Raw genomic sequence first — 24,083 nt, forward strand, 5'->3', positions numbered from 1 at the left:
TCATATTCTTTGTCGCTGGCCTACCACGCTGCATCCCACCCACACTCAGGTCAGCTTCTAGATCTTGCATTGCAGCCTGTACACATTCAACATTCCCAGGTGTTCTGCTTGTTGTAGGCCTTCTATAACATGGATCACTTTCAACAGATTCTCGACCATCTTTGAAGCATTTGTGCCACACCTTTATATGCGTTGCACTCATTGCATAGTCCCTGAAAGCCTCCTAGATCATCAGAATAGAAATGTTCAAAAGTAATGCAAAATTTGATGCAGATTCGTTGCTCTACTTGCTGAGTCATTTTGATGCAATGGCCAAACACTACACATGCTTACTCAAGGTCTAGGGCAGGGGTGTCAAACTGGTGGCCCTCCAGCTGTTGCAAAACTACAAGTCCCATCATGCCTCTACCTTTGGGAGTCATACTTGTAACTGTCAATCTTGCAATGCCTCATGGGACTTGTAGTTTGGCAACAGCTGGAGGGCCAGCAGTTTGACACCTGCGGTCTAGGGCCTCCACTGACTAGTGCAGTGAAGTCGTCACTGTGTACGCATGTGCAATCCAGTCCTTGGATGCCAGGTTACATCGACGTTGTGAAAACCGTTCTCGATATATTAACAATGGCTGGACTTTTCCAGACAGACCTCATATATTGCTTTAGTAGTGCATCGGTACATAGAAAGATCTACACATATACATCAATTAGGGACAGCTCTGGTAATTTTTTTGGCGTATTAACAGCTAAACTCCAGGTAAGCAGCTAAATATATGACATACATAAAACAATCTGGGTACAGAGCTATTCACAACAGCCTTGCACCATGTGACAAGCTGTGACCAATCACAGCTCTCACAGTATTTCTCAATGGCTGCAAGAATGCAGACAGAGAGAAAGAGAAATGATTGCTTTTACAGCCTTTATGGGTGTAAAAGCAATCAGTGTAAAAAAAAATCTTCATCATCCCCCACTATGGTGACACTGTACTGCTAGGGTGACAGTATGTTAAATAAATAAATAAATAATAATATCAAAAAAATAAAAATGTAAAACAAAATTTAGAAAAATTATAATTTTTGCTTAAAAAATAATTTGGGTTATTTTTTTTTACTAAAAAGATAACTGAATAAATTTTGGCCAAGATTTATGAAGAAAGATTATTTATTTGCAAACTTTTATAAGAAAAACACTTTTTTTCAAAATTTTTGGTCTTTCATTTATATAGCAAAAAAAAAAAATAAAAATCCCAGCGGTGAATAAATATCATCAAATAAAGTTTTATCTGTCTCAAATAAATGTTAAAACATTCATATGGGTACAGTGTTGCATGACCACGCAATTGTCATTCACAGTGTGATAGCGCTGAAAGCTGAAAATTGGCCTGGACAGGAAGGGGGGGGAAAGTGTCCGGACTGGAGGGGGGGGAAAGTGTCCGGACTGGAAGGGGGGAAAGTGTCCGGACAGGAAGGGGGTGAAAGTGTCCGGACTGGAAGGGGGTGAAAGTGTCCGGACTGGAAGGGGGGAAAGTGTCCGGACTGGAAGGGGGTGAAAGTGTCCGGACTGGAAGGGGGTGAAAGTGTCCGGACTGGAAGGGGGGGAAAGTGTCTGGACTGGAAGGGGAAAAGGGTCTGGACTGGAAGGGGGGAAAGTGTCTGGACTGGAAGGGGGGGAAAGTGTCCGGACTGGAAGGGGGGGGGAGTGTCCGGACTGGAAGGGGGTGAAAGTGTCCGGACTGGAAGGGGGTGAAAGTGTCCGGACTGGAAGGGGGGGAAAGTGTCCGGACTGGAAGGGGGGGAAAGTGTCCGGACTGGAAGGGGGGGAAAGTGTCAGGACTGGAAGGGGGGGAAAGTGTCGGGACTGGAAGGGGGGGAAAGTGTCCGGACTGGAAGGGGGGGAAAGTGTCCGGACTGGAAGGGGGGGAAAGTGTCCGGACTGGAAGGGGTTAAAGGCATGGTACTGTACAGGGACATGATTAAAAAGAAATTTGTAAATGCACTGAAAATCAATAAATCCGTTCGTAAATTCGTAAACCTAGGAATTATATTTAATGGATTTTCATTCATAAACTTAAAAAAAAAAATTAAGTTAACCGAGGCGTTCGTAAACCGAGGTACGCCTGTAGTTAGATTTTTTGCTATAATTCTACTTTAGCACGCATTAAAATGCTCAGAAAGACATAAATAACGTAAAAATAATTGATTTAATTTAATAAGGCAATGCAAACAGCAATACAAATACTGTATGCAAAGTGCAGTAACCCATCATCACCATCAGATTGCACTAGTCAGTTTGGGCAATTATTTATTGTATTTATTTATTTCAGGTACTTATATAGCGTGATCAATTTACGCAGCACTTTACATATATATTGTACATTCACATCAGTCCCCGCCCCCGAGGAGCGTACAATCTAAGGTCCCTAACTCACATTCATACATACACATATTAGGGCCAATTTAGACAGGAGCCAATTCACCTACCAGCATGTCTTTGGAGTGTGGAAACCGGAGTACCCGGAGGAAACCCACGCAGGCACAGGGAGAACATGCAAACTCCAGGCAGGTGGTGCCGTGGTTGGGATTCAAACCAGTGACCCTAGTGCTGCCAGGCGGAAGTGCTAACCATTTAGCCACTGTGCTGCTTAAAGGTAGATTATGATGGGTTGCTTGTTGTGTTCTGTGCCTGTTGTTTTTTTTTTCATTCTTCTTTTTCTACATCTCCAGAGACGGCCAATAACCAGAAGCTGCTGCTGGAGTACGAAAAGTACCAGGAGTTGCAGGTGAAGTCGCAGCGGATGCAGGAGGAAGATGAGCGTCAGCTGCATGAACTGGAGGAGAGTAAGAGCCAGGCTCTAGAGGAACTGACTGAGTACTACGAAACTAAACTGCATGATAAGGTGTCCCAGCTGCAGCAGGTGAGCACAGGAGAGCCGAACGTTTCAATGTGGTATTGTAGCAGAGGGGACAACGCATGGTGCAACCTCCCACCTTGACTCCAGTCAGTGCTGTGCTGTAAAAGGAGGCCCACTTAGCCTCATGGGATAGGGGATCATGGGGCCCCTGTGTCCTTGCCCAAACTCAAAAAAGTCTATGAAAAAGGTACCAGAGGCATCTCATGGGGCCCCCTACTGACCCCTGGCCCTCAGGCAGTGCCCGAGTTTCCAAATGGTCAGTCCGCCCCTGGGCGTAACACAATGATTACCGCTAGCGCCTATTGCCACGCACAGTAATCAAATGTGAAATATCACTCAATTCCCCCATCAACACAGTCAGTGTTGATGGGAGAGTGCCTCCCGCAGCCCTGTTGTGTTCTGATGGTGGGGTGGGGGTGGGGGGCGTAACACAATGATTACCGCCAGCGCCTATTGCCACGTGCAGTAATCAAATTTGAAAAATCGAACAGGCTGGTTGTACTCAAGTCAACCAATGGATCTGCTTGGGCACAATCAGTCTGCCCATATGCGAATCTAATCCCATACGGTCCCTGCTGAACTGGACGAATTTCAATTCATGTTTGGCCGACTTTATGCTGGACTGTCGTTTTACAGGTGAGAGCCGCAGTGTCGCATTACATGAGACTGCTCTGTTACAGGAGAACTGTCATTTACTAAATAATGTTACTGCCATGCTACAGGAGACTGTTAGAGATTGTTCCTAAGGACATGGCCAGAGACTGCTACCAGTTTACAGGAGACTCTTGGAGCAGCCCATCCCAGTCAGGGTTCTGGGGCACCATGGGCTGCCATCTGGGTTTTGCGGGAGTGCCGTCTACCCCAAATTGCCCAAACACAAGCCAACTGATGGACCAAACCTGCCTTTTTTGTTAGATAAAGACACTGGTCTTTTTTTGCGCAGCATTAGAACCTTTTAGAACATTGTTATTATTATTATACAGGATTTATATGGCGCCAACGGTTTGCTCAGCGCTTTACATTATAGTGGGAGACAATACAGCAACAATACAGTTCAATACAAGAGGGATAGGAGGGCCTGATCCTGGGAGCTTACAATCTAGGAGGGGGGGTGAGTGGTACAGTAGGTAGTCACTGTGGGGGATGGAGTGGTTGGAAGAGTAGAGGATACCAGAATTAGCAGAGGGCGGGATAGGCTTCCCTGAAGAGAAAGGTTTTCAGTGAAAGCCGAAAGGCAAGTAGAGTAGGTGATAATCTGATAGATTGGGGTAGGGAGTTCCAGAGGATGGGTGACACCCTGGAGAAGTCTTGGAGACGAGCATGGGAAGAGGAGATAAGGGAGCTAGAGATTAGGCGGTCTTGCGAGAAGCGGAGAGTACGGTTTGGGTGATATTTAGAGATAAGATCGGTTATGTAAGTTGGGGCAGAGTTGTGGACGGCTTTATATGTCTTTGTTAGAGTTTTGAATTTTATCCATTGGGCAACTGCAAGCCAGTGGAGGGATTGGCAGAGAGGGGTGGAGGACACTGAGTGGAGGTCAGTGGAGGGATTGGCAGAGAGGGGTGGAGGACACTGAGTGGAGGTCAGTGGAGGGATTGGCAGAGATGGGTGGAGGACACTGAGTGGAGGCCAGTGGAGGGATTGGCAGAGAGGGGTGGAGGACACTGAGTGGAGGCCAGTGGAGGGATTGGCAGAGAGGGGTGGAGGACACTGAGTGGAGGCCAGTGGAGGGATTGGCAGAGAGGGGTGGAGAACACTGAGTAGAGGTCAGTGGAGGGATTGGCAGAGAGGGATGGAGGACACTGAGTGGAGGCCAGTGGAGGGATTGGCAGAGAGGGGTGGAGGACACTGAGTGGAGGTCAGTGGAGGGATTGGCAGAGAGGGATGGAGGACACTGAGTAGAGGAGAGTGGAGGGATTGGCAGAGAGGGGTGGAGGACACTGAGTGGAGGTCAGTGGAGAGATTGGCAGAGAAGGGTGGAGGACACTGAGTGGAGGCCAGTGCAGGGATTGGCAGAGAGGGGTTGGCAGATACAGAACGGTTAGTAAGGTGGATGAGTCTGGCAGCAGCATTCATGATAGACTGAAGGGGGCATAGCCTGCGATGAGGTAGGCCAATGAGGAGGGAGTTACAATAGTCGAGGCAAGATATGACAAAGTATATATGATTATCTTTTATTTATTTGTGTTTTTATTTTACATTTATTTACCGCACCCCCCACACCCCCCTAGTAATGCCACTGCCCACGGATGTTCCTGGCACACATTTGAGAGCTGTATTATTGCGAGCAAAGACTTTGGTGTGGACAATCATACCAGCAGTTGGTGATGGTTTTGCCAAATGCATAGCTGTAACCCCAGCTTTAGATCAATGAAAAAAAAGTTTTTCGAGGCTTTGTGAAAGAAGTAGCCATTCTCAATCAGGATTCCTTCGGAGGTTGAGATTGATTTCTGATTTGGTAGTGCCTTCATGCCATGACACCAATGATGTTCTTAGCGGTCTTTAAGGGGGCATTTTTCCTACTGATAACCAATGTAAGGAGCATTTTTCCCATTGACCCCTGATTTATTGGGTTTAGCAGGGCTGCCCTATGACCTGAATATTATTTCAAGGGTTCCTCCAGGGTAAAAAGGATGAGCAAGGTTGCCCTAAACCAATGTCACATCTGTTTCACCAGACCCAGGATGAGGCCCGACAACACCACAGAGAGTATGAAGAGACGAAGAAGCAGATAGAGGAGGATGGAGACCGAGAGATCCAAGATGTAAAAATAAAATATGAGCGCCGTCTACGGGAGGAGAGAGAAACCGCACTGCGACTGAAGGGGGAGAACGGAATTATGAGGAAGAAGGTGAATAAATCCAAATTAATTTGTTCCTGTGTGTTCCTTCATTGCTTTCTTCATTCATCCCTTCATTACTTCCTTCCTTTTTTTTTCTTTTTTTTATTGTTCCCTAAGGTCCATATAATGCAGTGCCACATAAATGAATTTCTTTAATAAAGACCACGGCTCTCATTTATCAATATCTAGAACAGGGGTGGGCAAACTTTTTGACTTGAGGGCCGCAATGGGTTCATATATTGGACCCGGGGGCCGGACCAAGAGTAGATGAATGATGTGTATGTGTCATCCATAGTAAGTATAGTAATATTCCCCCATAGTAAGCATAGTAATTAATCCCCCATATAGTAATTCATCCCCCATAATAATTCATCCCCCATAGTAATTCATCCCCCATATAGTAATTCATCCCCCATATAGTAATTCATCCCCCATAGTAATTCATCCCCCATATAGTAATTCATCCCCCATAGTAATTCATCCCCCATAGTAATTCATCCCCCATATAGTAATTCATCCCCCATAGTAATTCATCCCCCATATAGTAATTCATCCCCCATAGTAATTCATCCCCCATATAGTAATTCATCCCCCATAGTAATTCATCCCTCATATAGTAATTCATCCCCCATAGTAATTCATCCCTCATATAGTATTTCATCCCCCATAGTAATTCATCCCCCATATAGTAATTCATCCCCCATATAGTAATTCATCCCCCATAGTAATTCATCCCCCCTATAGTAATTCATCCCCCATAGTAATTCATCCCTCATATAGTATTTCATCCTTCATATAGTATTTCATCCCCCATAGTAATTCATCCCCCATATAGTAATTCATCCCCCCTATAGTAATTCATCCCCCCTATAGTAATTCATCCCCCATATAGTAATTCAACCCCCATAGTAATTCATCCCCCATATTAATTCATCCCCCCTATAGTAATTCATTCCCCATATTAATTCATCCCCCATATTAATTCATCCCCCATATAGTATTTCATCCCCCACAGTACTATTCCCCCCCAAGTAGTAAGCCAAGTCCCCCCTGTGTCAATTCACTTACCTTTGCTCCGCGTGTTCCTCTCGCCGTGTTCCCGCGCCGTTCCGGTCTTCAGGGCGGACTGTGAGAGGAGCCTAGCTCCCCTCACGTTCTTCACGCTGCCCCGCCTACACACATTCTGACAGCCGATGTTTGCCACGCTCCGCGGGCCGGATTAAAAGGTCCTCCGGGCCGTATACGGCCTGCGGGCCGTAGTTTGCCCATTGCTGATCTAGAACAACATTTATGCCAGTCCTAATACACAGCATTTAACAAAACGATACATGCAGCCATGGCCAAACGTTTTGAGAATGACACAAATATTCATTCTCACAAAGTCTGCTGCTTCAGTGTTTTTAGATCTTTTTGTCAGGTGTTACTATGAAGTAGAATTACAATCATTCCATAGGTGTCAAATTCTTTTATTGACAATGACATGAAGTTTATACAAAGAGTCAATATTTGCAGTGTTGACTCTTCTTTTTCAAGACCACTGCAAGTGGCCCTGGCATGCTATCAATCAACTTCTGGGCCACACCCTGACTGGTGGCAGCCCATTCTTGCATAATCAATGCTTGGAGTTTGTCAGAATTTGTGGGGCTTTTTTTTTTGTTCACCCACCTCTTGAGGATTGACCACAAGTTCTCATTTTGTATTAAGGTCTGGGGAGTTTCCTGCCCATGGACCCAAAATTTCAATGTTTTGTTCTTCAAGCCACTTTTGCCTTATGGCAAGATCCTCCATCATGCTGGAAAAGGCATTGTTCATCGCCAAACTGTTCTTGGATGGTTGGGAGAAGTTGCTCACAGAGGAATTTTTGGACTATTCTTCATTCATGGCTGTGTTCTTAGGCAAAACTGTGAGTGAGCCCACTCCCTTGGCTGAGAAGCAACCCCAAAATGCCCCTCATCAATGATGGGGTACTAATCCTCCCACTGACACCAATGATGGGGTGATATTCCTCCTGCAGATGCTCCAACGATGGAGCACTATTCTTGACACTGATACCAGCGGAGGAGCACTATTCCTCCTATTGACACCAATGATGAGGCACAATTCCTCCTATTGACACCAATGATGGGGCACTATTCCTCCTATTGACACCAATGATGAGGCACAATTCCTTCCATTGATACCAATGATGGGGCACTATTCCTTCCCACTGACACCAATGATGGGGACTATTCCTCTATCTGACACCAACAATGGGGCAGAATTCCTTCCGTTGACACCAATGATGAGGCACAATTCCTTCCACTGACATCAATGATTATGCATTATCCCTTCCCAATGACACCAATGATGAGGCACTATTCCTCCCACTGACACCAATGATGGGGCACTATTCCTCCCACTGACACCAGTGAGTGGAGGACCAATCCTCACACTGTAACCAATGAAGGGGCACTATTCCTGTCACTGATACCAGTGGAGGGGCACTATTCCAGCCACAATTTATTTTCATAATACAGTATCATAATTGTAAGGGGAGCACTCTTTCTTTATCTATCTGTTATTCTGGATTCTCTGTATAGTTTATAATCAGTCTTACCCGTGGCCTGTCCCCTGTATAGTTCAGCAGCCTGCAGAAGGATATCGAAGACCGTGCCGCAGACATTGAGAAGATGAGGCTGGAACAGCAGAAGCTGCAGGGGGTGATCAAGTCTCTAGAGAAGGACATCCAGGGTCTGAAGAGAGAGATCCAGGAGAGGGATGAGACCATCCAGGACAAGGTGAGAGCCCCGGACATACACGGGTACCTGACTGTGCAGATTCCACCAATGGCAATTTCCGATACGTAATTAAAGTGGATCTTTTAGTAGTCATTTACAGCCTCATACTAAAGCAGTATACAGCGCTATGTAGCCAGGGCAATATACAGTATCAGGGGCGGACTGACCATATGGAAACTCGGGCATTGCCCGAGGGCCCGAGGTCAGTAGGGGGCCCCATGAGATGCCCCTGATACCTTTTTCATAGGCTTTTTTGAGTTTGGGCAAGGATACAGGGGCCCCATGATTCCCTATTGCCCGGGGGCCCCATGAGTTGTCAGTCCACCCCTGTACAGTATACAGGGCTATGTACGCAGGGCAATATACAGTATACAGGGCTATGTAGTCTCAGCAATATACAGTATACAGGGCTATGTAGTCTCAGCAATATACAGTATACAGGGCTATGTAGTCTCAGCAGTATACAGTATACAGGGCTATGTAGTCTCAGTAATATACAGTATACAGGGCTATGTAGTCTCAGCAATATACAGTATACAGGGCTATGTAGTCTCGGCAATATACAGTATACAGGGCTATGTAGTCTCAGCAATATACAGTATACAGGGCTATGTAGTCTCAGCAGTATACAGTATACAGGGCTATGTAGTCTCGGCAATATACAGTATACAGGGCTATGTAGTCTCAGCAATATACAGTATACAGGGCTATGTGGTCTCGGCAATATACAGTATACAGGGCTATGTAGTCTCAGCAATATACAGTATACAGGGCTATGTGGTCTCAGCAATATACAGTATACAGGGCTATGTAGTCTCGGCAATATACAGTATACAGGGCTATGTAGGCAGGGCAATATACAGTATACAGGGCTATGTAGTCTCAGCAATATACAGTATACAGGTCTATGTAGTCTCGGCAGTATACAGTATACAGGGCTATGTAGTCTCAGCAATATACAGTATACAGGGCTATGTAGGCAGGGCAATATACAGTATACAGGGCTATGTAGTCTCAGCAATATACAGTATACAGGGCTATGTAGTCTCAGCAATATACAGTATACAGGGCTATGTAGCCTCAGCAATATACAGTATACAGCGCTATGTTCTGGTGGTGGGACTTCCCATCTCACTCAGCGCCGCTCAGCCATTCACAGGAAGTTTTGTATTTTATGAATGAATACAAAGCTTCCTCGGATTGGCTGAGGTGGAAATCATGATGCCATCTGCCCGCCTTTCTGCCTCCAACATATCATAATATACAGTAACGGTATAATTTTGCAGAAAGGCTTATCCTTTAACATTAAAATGCCACCATTCAGCTCCAGTTAGTGACTATGCCTAGGCTGAGATGATGTCATCTGTCTGCTGCAGCAGGAGGAAGCATTTCCTCAGTCTCCCTTCCCCCCAGTGATCAGACTGTACATTGCAACTTTGTAGCAATTCACAAGGTGAGAGGCTGCAGCAGAGGCAGATCTGTGTTAGACATTTGTGAAAACAGCCGAAAACAGCACCAGGATTTAAATGATCTTTAATCTGGCATCTCGGTCCAGGAAGTAGATGGTGACCCCCCCCAATAACAGCTGAGCAAAGTTGGCCATGTACTTCTAAAGAGAAAAGCAGATGAAAACATTGGGAGAGCACTAGCAAATTGTTCTTCGCATTAAATATATATCTGATGCTAGGTCCACTTTATGGGGGTGCATCTATAAAACAAATTGTATTGCAATTGCAAAATCTTCACTATAGGACCCTGCATGCTGGGACCACTTCTGACAGCTGCCTATTGTGTTCTAATACCTGTATGTGACTCTCAGGGCTGACATCCCCTCTTCCATTGTCTGTAATCCAGGAGAAGAGAATTTATGACCTGAAAAAGAAGAATCAAGAGCTGGAGAAGTTCAAATTTGTTCTGGATTATAAAATCAAGGAGCTGAAGAAGCAGATTGAACCCAGAGAGAATGAAATCAAAGAGATGAAGGAGCAGATTCAGGAGGTGAAACATCTGTCTTGCCCTCTTACAAACCTTTTTCACAGCACTGCGTATCATACATAACCACCATGTTTGTTTCTTTCTTTGTTTTTTGTTTTTTTTTTATAAAATAATTTATTTTACACTTTTTTATCCTTTTTTTGCATCTCAGTGCTCCTGATCACCTGCATCATGTTTGCAACCCTTTTCAGGTCTGCATGCACTCCAGCCAGAGGTGTCTCTAGGGTTGGTGTCACCCGGTGCGATAACACTTGGTGACACCCCCTCCGGCGATCCCCACAGAATGGATCGAATCTGTGGATTCCGCATAATGGATCGGACTGCGATCCATTATACTCAGTCCGCAGATCCGATCCATCCTGCGGGGATCGTCGGCTTTCTTTACAACTTACCTTTTCTTGGAGCAGGTCCGGTGTCACCCCGTATAGGTAGCATGCCGACGATCCCCGCAGGATGGATGGGATCTGTGGATTGGGTAGCGGCAAGATGAGTCTCCCATGTAGATGTGCCCCTGAAGCAACTGCGCATGTCCTGGTTTCAGGCACAATCAATCGATGATAGCAGTAGTTCTATCATCGATTGATCATGCCTGAAACCGGGACATGCGCAGTTGCTTCAGGGGGGACATCTACATGGGAGACACATCTTACCGCTACACTGGTGTCACCCTGTATAGGTTGCATGCCGACGATCCTCGCAGGATCGTTGGTATGCAACCTATACGGGGTGACACCGGACCCGCTCCATGAAAAGGTAAGTTGTAAAGAAAGCTGGCAATCCCCACAGGATGGATCTGATCCATGCTGCGGGGATCGTCGGCTTGCTTTACAACTTACCTTTTTGTGGAGCAGGTCCGGTGCAGGGGCGGACAACTCATGGGGCCCCCGGGCAATAGGGATCATGGGGTCCCTGTATCCTTGCCCAAACTCAAACCACACCCAAAAAAGCCTATGAAAGGTACCAGGGGCATCTCATGGGGCCCCTTACTGACCCCGGGCCCTCGGGCAGTGCCCGAGTTTCCAAATGGTCAGTCCGCCCCTGGTCCGGTGTCAGACCCGTGTGTCACCCCGTCACCCGGTGCGGACCGCACCCCCCCGCACCTGCCTCGGGACACCACTGACTCCAAACAATGGCTGCATGGCATTTTCAGGCAGATTTCCTGAAGGTGACAACTACGGACCATGTCTGCATTATACGTGTTAAAGTGGCCCCTGTGGCAAGGCAACAATGCAGAAGCACAATCAGAAGGCAGGGCGTGGTCGCCTTATAGCACAGGTGTCAAACTGGTGGCCCTCCAGCTGTTGCCAAACTACCATGTACCATGTAAAGTCCCATGAGGCATTGCAAGATTGACAATTACAAGCGTGACTCCCAAAGGCAGAGGCATGATGGGACTTGTAGTTTTGCAACAGCTGGAGGGCTGCCAGTTTGACACCCCTCCCTTATAGCTATTGCAAGACATTGGGGGTTATGTACTAAAACTGCATGGTGCAAAATCTGGTGCAGCTCTGCATAGAAACCAATCAGCCTCCAGTTTGTTTTTTTGTCAAAGCTTGATTGAACAAGCTGAAGTTAGAAGCTGATTGGCTCCCATGCACAGCCACACCCGATTCTGAGTGCTCCGGTTTTTGTAAATCGCCCCCATAATTTTAATGAAAGTTCCGGCTTCTGACTTCCGGCTTCTGGACTCTTTATTCTAAAGAAAAATGTAATTTCATAAGTTTTAAAGGGGCATGGTTGGGGGCAGGGCTGGGGGAGGGGTTGGGAGACGGGCCAGGGGTGGGGTTGGGAGACGGACTGGGGGTGGGGTTGAATGCGGACCTGGGCAAGGTTGGGTGGGGCAACTGGTGTAGAGTAAGGTTTGTGCCTGGCTAGTAGGTCTAGACTCGATAGTATCATAGTTGGGACTCAAACCAACAACCCTAGAGCTGCTAGGCGGAAGTGCTAACCACTCAGCCACTGAGATGCCTATAAAATATATATATATATATATATATATATATATATATATATATATATATATAATTTTTTTTTTTTGGGGGGGTTTTCTTTTTTAAACATATGGAGGGAATATGTTGGCCCCCCGAAGTGCGTTGGCTGTTTTATGACCCATTTATGAACAATTAAAGTTTCTTTGATTCTTTCATCCTTTTTGGTCTGGCTTTCCTTTCTATATTCTCATGGTTTGGGTTACTTTCGATACACATTTTTGGGAAGCCTTGCTGTTTGTGGGCCGCCTATTTAAAGCCACAGAATTTATCTGAAATTTCTCCACACTTGACTGCATGAACAATATTGTAAGGGCCAGCGCCTCTTTCATCTGTTCCTATGAAGTTCTATAACCTCTGCCTGTCCTACAGATGGAGGCTGAGCTGGAGCGCTTCCACAAGCAGAACACCCAGCTAGACCTCAACATCACAGAGCTGAAACAGAAGCTGAAGGCTACAGACCGGGAGATGCAGAGGGAGCGGCAGAAGGTGAGTCGGTGTCCTGGAGCATGATCAGCTAAATGTATAAAACATACTGTATGTCAGGGTATCGAATTAAAATTCATGGAGGTCCAGTCAGTAAAATTTTTTTTCCAGCCTATGCCCAAATCTCATGTTTGTGCAATAACTCTTAGGCTAGCTTCACATTTGGGGAATGTAAACAAAATTGCGACCCACAGAGAAATGCGCTGCAGTTTAGCAAATGCCTTGGGGTGCCATTAATTCTTAATGGCACCCCCACAAATCGGCACCTACAACACATTTTCGCGCGCACCAAACCACATGCAGCTTGATGCGGTGCGATAAAAAGGGGGGGGGGCAATATTTTTTCCTCTGAATTTCGCCTGAGTGGGTGCTAACATGTATGCACAGATTTTAATCGAGCCTCATATCCAAATCTCATTCTTACATCATCATCCTTCATCCCCCTTCACAGTACAGTCCTTAGCCCCTTACATTACTGTCCTCAGCCCCCCTCACATTACTGTCCTCAGCCCCCCTCACATTAATGTCCTCAGCCCCCCTCACATTACTGTCCTCAGCCCCCCTCACATTACTGTCCTCAGCCCCCCCTCACATTACTGTCCTCAGCCCCCCCTCACATTACTGTCCTCAGCCCCCCTCACATTACTGTCCTCAGCCCCCCCTCACATTACTGTCCTCAGCCCCCCCTCACATTACTGCCCTCAGCCCCCCTCATGTTAATGTCCTCAGCCCCCCACCCCCATTACTGTCCTCAGCAACTTTATATTGTCCTAAGCCCCCCCACCCCATTACAGTTCTCAGTCCCCCCATTACAGTTCTCAGTCCCACAATTACAGTCCTGATCCCATCCATTACTGTCCTCAGCCTCCTCACATTACTGTCCTAAGCCCCCCTTATCGGTCCTATCCTGGAACATTGCTTATAGTGCCCCAGTGCTGTCCATTCACTGAGCTATTGCTCTTAGATTGTAAGCTCCCAGGATCAGGGCCCTCCTAACACTCTTGTATTGAACTGTATTGTTGCTGTATTGTCTCCCTTTATATTGTAAAGCGCTGAGCAAACTGTTGGCGCCATAAATCCTGTATAATAATAATAATATAAATCCTGTATAATAATAATAATATAAATCCTGTATAATAATAATAATAATAATAATTGCTGAAGGAACTGTTCTAAGAAGTAGCTGCAAAGAGAAGAGCACCCTCGTATTACTGTTCAGCCTTCTGGAGGATCCCACAACTCCCTGAGTCCTATCCAAGATAATCAGCAATAAAACCGCAACCCCTAGACTGTTTATGAAGCCAGTGTAATGTCGGTTACTGTGTGCCCGGCTGCCATGGCATCTGTGTGGTAGAAGAACCTGGGACAAGCTCAGCGGCTCATGCGGGGATAGCTCTGCACATATATTGTTAGACTGGCTCCTCTATTTTAGTTTCATGAGACAGAATAGTGATACAAGAAAAAGGTTCCGTATTGCGGCCCTGTCTAGGGATATATTGTAGAGGACGTGCCCCGTCTTAGAAGAGCTAGGCCAAGCGTTTCACTGACGGGACTGATCTGAAACGTAAAATCGCCATTTATATACGATGACCTTGTTGTTCTGTGCAGTTTGACGAGTTTCCTTGTTATTTTGAAGACATGCAAATAATTCAATAGTCACATGACTAGACGCTACACTGATTGGCTTCCGGCTGTTATAATGTCACATCCTTCCAGTCAGGGGCGTATTTACCACAAGGCAAACAAGGCAGTTGCCTAGGGCGGCATTTTTCAGGAGGGCAGCAACGCCCCCCTCCGGAAGAAGGGACACATACAGCAGGTGGGATCTGAGAGAAGCTGCAGATAGCTGGTGTATACAGATCCCCACTCTTCTTCCCAGGGATGTCCGGAGCTGTGAAGGTCAGGGGGGGTTGTATGTTAGTGGAAGGCTCGCTGGGGGGGGCAGGGGTGTTGTTGGTCAATGTCAGGCTCTCTCCATGGGGGGAAGGGAGGGGTGGTGTTGGTCTCTGTCTTGCTTTCTCCCCCCCCCCCGGGGGGGGGGGGGGCTCTGAGTTTTTTGTTGCCTAGGGCAGCACAAAACCAAAATACACCACTGCTCCCAGTAACACAACTAAAGAGCAGTGATCTATGGCACCTCTATGTGGAACTACTGTTTGCAGAATGTTAAAGTGGATCTTTCAATAATTTACAGATCTGTATGGATATATTCCTGACAGGAAACAATGTGCAGCAACAGTATCAACCACTCCACCTTTTATCATTGAAAATCAGTCCTTGAGCTCCAATCAGTGACTTTGCCTAGGTTGAGATGATGTCATTGGTCTGCTGCAGGCAGGAGGAAGCATTTCCTCAGTCTTCCCTCCCCCGGTGATCAGGCTGTAACATTGTAACTTTGTAGCAAGTCACAAGGCGAGGGGCGGCAGCAGGGGCTGATCTGTGTCAGATCTTTGTGAACACAGCCAAAAACTTCAAGGACAAGGGAGAGAATGCAGAACCGCAACTCTCTCCCCCGCTGCTAATGCATGACGTAGAACTGCCCCCTTGCTCCAGCTGCCCATGGTCATTTGTGAATACAGCCAAGAACTGCACCAGGATTTACATGATTGTGTCATCTCTGGGTCAGCAGCTCATTCCAGAAAGTAGCTGGTGACCCTGGATGATGCCTGAACAGAGATGGTGCCATTCTTCTGGAGAAAAAGCAGGTAAAGGCATTGTCAGAGGGAGTCCTGTGATCTCTGTGAGTGGGAATAAATACTTGGAATGGCTACACTGACACACAGAATGAAAACACATTACTTAGAATGAAAGGTATATCTGATGACCGGTCAGGGGCGGACTGACAACTCATGGGGCCCCCGGGCGATAGAGGATCATGGGGCCCCTGTGTCCTTGCCCAAACTCAAAAAAGCCTATGAAAAAGGTACCAGGGGCATCTCATGGGGCCCCCTACTGACCCCGGGCCCTCGGGCAGTGCCCGAGTTTCCAAATGGTCAGTCCGCCCCTGTGACAGGTCCATTTTAAGGCCCACTTGTTGCCGATGATCTGTTCCCTGGTAGTAATGAGCAGTTTATAACCCTTCAGGTTCGTGATGTCGAAGCCATAGTGAAACGCTTCAAGACAGACCTGCATAACTGCGTTGGATTTATTCAAGAACCCAAGAAGCTGAAGGACAGCATCCGGGAGCTGTACACCAAATATGTACAGGAGAGCGACGCAGTGAGTCTAAATGTGCATTTCCATGTCACCACTTCCATCGCAAATCAAAAACAAAAATGGTGTTCTTGGCAAACTTCGGCCAAAATGGATCATTTTGTTTGGGGAGTTTACCGAGGAGATGGACTGCCGTCCATATTTCAGAGGCTGCAGTAGGGAGATTTTCTTCTCTGCAGTTCGTGTTACCACTAGTGATGGTCTGAACACCCCCCTGTTCGGTTCGCGGTCGAACATTCGAACCAAATGAATGTTCAAGCGCAAACTTCAAACTTAATGCAAGTCTATGGGACTCAAACTTGTAAATTCAAAAGTGCCCATTTAGAAGGCTTATATGAAAGTTATTGGCCATGAAAGGGGTATGGGGGCTCGGGTACTGCCCTGAGGGACATGAATCAATGAAAAAACTAAAAACTAAAAACCCAAAAATACCGTTTTTGAAAGGCAAAGTCATTTTTCATTTCTTAAAGTAAAAAAAAAAAGCAAAAAAAGAAAAATAAAAATTCCTTCAAATATCATGCCTGGGGGGGGGGGGTCCCCTTAAATTACCTGCAAAGTTACACATCTGTACAATGTAGAGAACTTTATGCAGCAGGACTGACATTTTTTTTTCAAAAAATGACATTTTTATAAAAAAAAAAAAAATGAACACAGCGTGGGATCCCCCCAATCCATACCAGACTCTTTAGGTCTGGTAGGTAGGTTAGCAAGGACTCCCCAGTAAAAAAAAAAAAAAAAAGTGTGTGGGGGGGAAAAAAAGCATGGGGTCCCCCCTAAATTCCTACCAGACCCTTGATCTGAGCACCCAGCAGTGCAGGAAAAGGGGGTGGGCAATGAGCGCCCCCCCCCGAGGCTTACCAGGCAACATGCCTATGAGGAAAAGGGCCTCTTCCCCACAACCCTGGCCCAGTGGTTGTGGGGGCCTGCAGGCGGGGGAGCTCATTAGCATCAGGATAGCCCTTTAAATAAGGGGGCACCTTAATGCCGCCCCCCCTTGTGAATTAGTAAGGGGTACTTGTACCCTTACCCATTCACTAAAGGGTTACATTTAGTAAAAAATAGAGACCTTTTCGAAATAGTCTTTTCAAAAAAATCTCTTATTGAATGAAAAACAGAACAAAAGTCCTTTACTAAAAAAAAAAGCCGAAAAAATGGTTCCATCGTAATCAATCGACAATCACGGCATCCAGCATTGTCACGACGACACTGACTCGCCGACATTTTAAGAAAATCCAACGCCCACTGACCCGTCCACACCCGCCGAGCACAATCTGGCATTTGCAGGTCAGATGTAAACAATTGGGCGGAGCTAGAGGTGACATCACCGCAAGCTCCACCCAATTATGCTGTGATTGTCCAAAGCATTGCACCTGACCTGACTTGAACATCCAGCCCATCACTAGTTACCACCCCTCTGCATAATGGAGAATCTTACAGAGAATGCAACACCATCATTTGCCGTTTGTAAAGGTTGGTGTTGATATACTTTGGACTTGTGCCGATGGCATCAATTTGACATCATTCAGAATTCATTGGCAGGTGCATTTGTTCTGCAAGCTGACCTCCTTCTGACGTGCATTTGACCTGCCTCTGACTTGCAGGTGACCGGCTTCTGACCTGTATTGCACCTTCTTCAAGAGGGTTTTGAATTCCCATAGACTTGTATGAGTATGTAAAACCTAATTAAAGTAAATAAAAGCCCATTGACACAGTCCTTGGTGGTCATCGCAGGCTTGGGTGCTTCACTGGAGATATCTCTCCACTCCAGTTCCTGAGAGATACACTATAAGGCCAAAATTATGTCAAGCCTCTTCGAATTATTGAGTTCAGGTTTTTCCAGTGAAGGGTACTAATAATACTACATCATGCAAAGGCATTTTAGACGATTGTGCTCTTCCACCCTTGTGGTAACGGTTTGGAGAAGGCCATTTTTTGTTCCAGCTCCAAGAAGACATGGTTTAATGGGTCGGGTGTGGAGGAACCAGGGGCGGACTGACAACTCATGGGGCCCCCGGGCAATAGGGGATCATGGGGCCTCTGTGGCCTTGCCCAAACTCAAAAAAGCCTATGAAAAAAGGTACCAGTGGCATCTCACGGGGCCCCCCTACTGACCCCGCGCCCTCGGGCAGTGCCCGAGTTTCCAAATGGTCAGTCCCCCCCGGGAGGAACTTGAGTGTCTTGAATAGAGCCCTGACCTCAACCCTATTGAACACCTTTGGGTGAATTAGAATTTTGATTAGGACCACAGGTAACAGTTTGGAGAAGAACCTGTTCTGTTCCAGCATGACTGTGCCTCTGTGTACAAAGCCAGCTCCATAAAAACATAATTTGACCAGTTTGGTGTGGAGGAACTGGAGTGCCCTTCACAGAGCCCTGACCTCAACCCTACTGAACACCTTTGGAATACCTTAGAAGGCTGATTTTGAGCCAGGTCTTCTCTTCCAACATCAGTTTCTGACCTCCCAAATGGGCCCAAATTCCCACACTCCATATTTTGTGGAAAATCTTCCCAGACAAATGGAGGATGTTTTAGCCACAAAGGAAGAGCAACTCCATGTTAATACCCATGGTTTGGGAATGGGATGTCCAATACTTTCATATAGATGTGATAGTCAGGTGGCCACACAATTTTGGCATATAGCGTATAAGAATCCACAAATTTTGGGGAAGCTTTATCTTTTTAGGGTGGCAGGCATACTTCTGTGGTTAAATGGGCTGGAGATTCGATCTGAAATAAAGAGGTATGTATCCAGCTCACACACGGCTATGGATTTGAATGATAAATTACTCTTTTGCAACCACTGGCAGATGCCCTTCTAGCCTGTTCACAGTGCTGGATCGAGGTCCTTGAGCACTCAAGGCAAAAAGGAACAAGTTCACCCTCTTCCACCAATGAGAGAGTTCGCAGATCCAGCCCTTTTTGCACCCAATTTGTTCTGAAGCAACCAAGGTGGCCACCTTTTCTGCCTAACCTCTATGGCTATTTGGGTGCCAGTTCAGTAGACACAATTGTGGCTGTGGCCATGCCTACCAAGTTACAGTTGCAAGAAAAAGTATGTAAACCCCTTGGGATTCCGTGGAGTTTTGCATGAATTGGGCATAAAATGTGCTCTGAACGTCATCTAAGTCACAACAATAGAAGAACACAGTCTGCTGAACATGGGATTCTTCTTTACCTCATGCAGCATTCTGCGCTGTGCTCTTGCAGTCATTTTTACAGGACGACCACGCCTAGGGAGAGTAGCAACAGTGTTAAACTTTCTCCATTTGTAGACAGTCTGTCTTACCGTGGACACATGAACATCAAGGCTTTTGGAGATACTTTTGTAACCCTTTCCAGCTTCATGCAAGTCAACAATTCTTGATCGTAGGTCTTCTGAGAGCTCTTTTCTGCGAGGCATGGTTCACATCAGACAGTGCTTCTTGAAACCAGTAAACCCAAAACAGGTGTGTGTTTTGTAAGGGCTGGACAGCTGTCAGCAACACATCCAATATCATCACACTGATTGGAGTCAAGGTGGGCTCACTCCTGGCTGCAATTAGCTCTGGGAGAAGTCATTAAGCTAGGGCCTCACATACTTTTTCCTCCCTGCACTGTGAATGTTTACATGTTATGTGCAATTAAACCATGGCAACATCTAATGTTTGTGTAGTATTATGTTCAGCAGACTGTGTTCTTCTATTGTTGTGACTTAGATGACGTTCAGAGCACATTTTATGCCCAATTCATGCAAAACTCCACGTAATCCCAAGGGGTTCACATACTTTTTCTTGCAACTGTACTTCATCTCTCTCTCAATTGTCCATGCAGGCAGAGATTGTGGGTATAGATGCCGACATCCAGCGGGAGTACGCCCGCCAGCGGGAGCACCTGGAACGCAGCTTGAGCACATTACAGAAGAAACTCGCGAAAGACACGGAGATCCATCGAGTGGACAATGTGCGCATCATGCAGGTAAAATTACCGCCATTGTCACTGTGGATCATAAATGTTGCTCACACAGGAAAAATGTATTAAAATGGTCACATTTATCCTCTGCAGGAAAATGTCACGCTCATTAAGGAAATTAATGACTTACGTCGGGAGCTAAAAGTCAGCCGTACGAAGGTGCATGACCTGGAGGTGGCTCTCGGGCTAGACCGGAAAAATCGGAAGAGCAGCCTTACAGATTCCAAAGGTAGTGACCTTTCTTTTATATCATGTGATGGTGAGTGTAATATTTCCTTTCAGTCCTGCAGCCGTGGTGCAGGGTCCTTTTCCTTTCAGTCCTGCAGCCCTGGTGCAGGGTCCTTTCCATTTCATCCCTACAGCGGTGGTGCAGGGTCCTTTCCCTGTCATTCCTGCAGTCGTGGTGCAGGGTCCTTTTCCCTTCATTCCTGCAGTCGTGGTGCAGGGACCTTTTCCCTTCATTCCTGCAGTCGTGGTGCAGGGACCTTTTCCCTTCATTCCTGCAGCAGTGGTGCAGGGTCCTTTTCCCTTCATTCCTGCAGCAGTGGTGCAGGGTCCTTTTCCTTTCATTCCTGCAGCAGTGGTGCAGGGTCCTTTTCCCTTCATTCCTGCAGCCATGGTGCAGGGTCCTTTTCCTCTCATTCCTGCAGAGGCGGTGCAGGGTCCTTTCCCTTTCATTCCTGCAGTCGTGGTGCAGGGTCCTTTCCCTTTCATTCCTGCAGTCGTGGTGCAGGGTCCTTTTCCCTTCATTCCTGCAGTCGTGGTGCAGGGTCCTTTTCCCTTCATTCCTGCAGTCGTGGTGCAGGGACCTTTTCCCTTCATTCCTGCAGTCGTGGTGCAGGGTCCTTTTCCCTTCATTCCTGCAGCCATGGTGCAGGGTCCTTTTCCTCTCATTCCTGCAGAGGCGGTGCAGGGTCCTTTACCCGTCATTCCTGCAGCCATGGTGCAGGGTCCTTTCCCTTTCATTCCTGCAGTCGTGGTGCAGGGTCCTTTTCCATTCATTCCTGCAGCCGTGGTGCAGGGTCCTTTTCCTTTCATTCCTGCAGCCGTGGTGCAGGGTCCTTTCCCTTTCATTCCTGCAGCCGTGGTGCAGGGTCCTTTCCCTTTCATTCCTGCAGCCGTGGTGCAGGGTCCTTTCCCTTTCATTCCTGCAGCCGTGGTGCAGGGACCTTTCCCTTTCATTCCTGCAGCTGTGGTTCAGGGTTCAACTTTGAAGAAGCTAGGACTGGAGGAGGACGCAAAGTACAGCACTGGTGTGTGAAAATGGTGGGTATTGCTTCAGGACCTACTTTCACTTTAAAGCTAATCTCTAGGAAAGCTAAACCAGCCGCCTTGCGGTGGGACTGTCTACACTGCAGGAGTTAACTGCTTGTTTATATATAGGGGATTTTGTAAAGCCCATTTTACTTACCCAATCCTCTGCTGCTGCAGACTGCTGCATGGTGTTAGAGAAGTCCCCACAGCCTCTTCTCTCCTGCACCCCAGCGGTCTGAGGTCCTTTGATGTCCTCAAGACCAATGCAGGGTCCATTGCTCTTGAGGATGCCGTGGAACAGTCCACTGCCAGAGCATGGGGGGAGTGCTGCCTGTCAGGGAAGTGGAGGATCAGGTAAGTAAAGCTGGTCTCACTATCCTCTAGACCAGTGGTCTCCAAACTTTTTAAACAAAGGGCATGTTTACTGTCCTTCAGACTTTAGGGGGCTGGATATTGGTGTCAGTGGGAGGAATAGTACCCCATTGTTGGTGTCAGTGGAAGGAATCATACCCCATCATTGGTGTCAGTGGGAGGAATAGTGCCCCATCATTGGTATCAGTGGAAGCAATAGTACTACATCATTGGTGTCAGTGGGAAAAATAGTGCCCCATCCTTGGTAGTGAGAGGAACAGTGCCCCATCATTGGTGTCAGTGGAAGAATAGTACCCCATCATTGGTGCCATTGGGGGGGGAATGGTCCCCATCATTGGTGTCATTGGGGAGCATGGTCCCCATCATTGGTGTCATTGGGGGGAATGGTATCCCATCATTGGTGTTAGTGGGAGGAATAGTACCCAATCATTGACAGTGAAAGGAAAAGTGCCCCGCCATTGGTATCAGTGGAAGAATTGTACTCATCATTGGTGTCATTGGGAGGAATAGTGCCCCATCATTGGTGTCAGTAGGGAGAATAATACCCCATCATTGGTGCCATTGGGGGGAATGGTCCCCATCATTGGTGTCATTGGGGGGAATGGTCCCCATCATTGGTGTCATTGGGGGGCATGGTCCCCATCATTGGTGTCATTGGGGGGAATGGTATCCCATCATTGGTGTTAGTGGGAGGAATAGTACCCAATAATTGACAGTGAGAGGAAAAGTGCCCCGCCATTGGTATGAGTGGAAGAATTGTACCCATCATTGGTGTCATTGGGAGGAATAGTGCCTCATCATTGGTGTCAGTAGGGAGAATAATGCCCCATCATTTGTGTCATTGGGGGGAATAGTGCCTCATCATTGGTGTCAGTAGGGAGAATAATGCCCCATCATTTGTGTCATTGGGGGGAATAGTGCCCATCATTGGTGTCAGTAGGATTGTGCCCCATAGTTGTTGTCAGTGGTAGGAAAAGTGTCTTCTAACAGTGAGAGAAACATCTGACCCCCGGGCCACAGTTTGGAGACCACTGCTCTAGACAGAAATAAGCATTGTGTGGGCAAGGGGGGAGTTTTAGTTTTACTGGAGTAGAGTTAAAACGAGTAAAAAAAATGGTGGAGGAAATCATGTAAAAAAATTTCGGTGAGTTCTGCTTTAAGGAAGAAATGCCAGAAGGATAAGAGCAACTTTGTGATCGAAACACAAATAGTGCAGCTCTAAAACATGAAAATTACAAGATAACAAAACACAACTCAATAAGTAAACCAAAAAAATAAATAAAGTCCAAAGTCCTATATAGAAGTGACCACGGCTGCTGTTAGAAACCACGGGGCCCCATACAGCAAACCTGACAGGGCCCCCACCGCTCCCAAATAAGCACAGTTTGCTATGCTTCAGTTATGAATGAACACAGTGAGTGATTGATACCGATTGCGTGTACAAGAGAGCCAACTGCTCGCTCTAAAAAATGGTACCAGCTGCAGGCATCACTCCAGTATAACCACTGAATGTCCACTGACAAGCAGGTACGTCGCTGGTCCTGAAGTGGTTAAAACTGGTTAAAAAAAACTTACATGGATACTGTGCATAAAAGCATGAAACAAACTACACATCCCAGAATTCCTCGAGGTACATGCGCGTTGATGTCACAGCCCCTGGCTCCTCCCAATGTGTTTCCTCGTAAATGACGTCATCAGGGGCACTTTGTAATACTATGAGGATCTGAAATAGTTATAGAATTTAACATATTGTGTTTTCCCTCTTAGCATCATCCATCGGCGGCCATCATTCCGCAGGGGTCGTACGACTAAACATGGAGGAGGAAACGGCGAGAATTATCGAGATGCAGAAAATGGAGATCAAGCGATTGCGAGATTTAATGCAATCGCAGGATCTCACATCGGGGTTCCGTCCTCCATCAGTGGGCAGATTACCGTCACTGACAGCCTCCTGAGACCAAGCAGACATTTTCAGATTGTATACTTATTAAAATAATACACATATTACCTGTGTCTCTGTATTTCTTTGTATGTGGATGTTTGTGTGTGTGTATATATGTGTATACACTATATTGCCAAAGGTATTGGGCCAGCCCTCCATATCATGTGATTCTAGTGTTCCAATCCCCTCCATATCATGTGGTTCAGGTGTTTCAATCCCCTCCAAATCATGTGATTCTAGTGTTCCAATCCCCTCCATATCATGTGATTCAGGTGTTCCAATCCCCTCCATGGACACAGGTGTATACAATCAAGCCCCTAGGCATGCAGACTGCTTCTACAAACATTGGTGAAAGAATGG

General features: G+C 46.6%; 1 protein-coding gene across 1 annotated transcript in view; it reads left to right on the forward strand.

Moving 5' to 3' along the window:
• CFAP57 (cilia and flagella associated protein 57) overlaps positions 1–23,785 on the forward strand; it is a 68,392-nt gene extending 44,607 nt beyond the window's left edge. Inside the window, exons 15-23 of the mRNA XM_089660275.1 lie at positions 2,721–2,911; positions 5,586–5,759; positions 8,369–8,527; positions 10,382–10,525; positions 12,883–12,999; positions 16,078–16,212; positions 20,018–20,161; positions 20,249–20,384; positions 23,549–23,785. Coding sequence (XP_089516401.1) covers positions 2,721–2,911; positions 5,586–5,759; positions 8,369–8,527; positions 10,382–10,525; positions 12,883–12,999; positions 16,078–16,212; positions 20,018–20,161; positions 20,249–20,384; positions 23,549–23,736 — 1,388 coding nt within the window. The 3' untranslated portion in view covers positions 23,737–23,785. The remainder of the gene's footprint in view (positions 1–2,720; positions 2,912–5,585; positions 5,760–8,368; positions 8,528–10,381; positions 10,526–12,882; positions 13,000–16,077; positions 16,213–20,017; positions 20,162–20,248; positions 20,385–23,548) is intronic.
• Positions 23,786–24,083: the final 298 nt, after the last annotated feature.

The sequence above is a fragment of the Staurois parvus genome, unplaced genomic scaffold (assembly GCF_062004578.1).
Source record: "Staurois parvus isolate SC_StPar_1 unplaced genomic scaffold, SC_StPar_1.0 ptg001221l, whole genome shotgun sequence".
NCBI lineage: Eukaryota > Metazoa > Chordata > Amphibia > Anura > Ranidae > Staurois > Staurois parvus.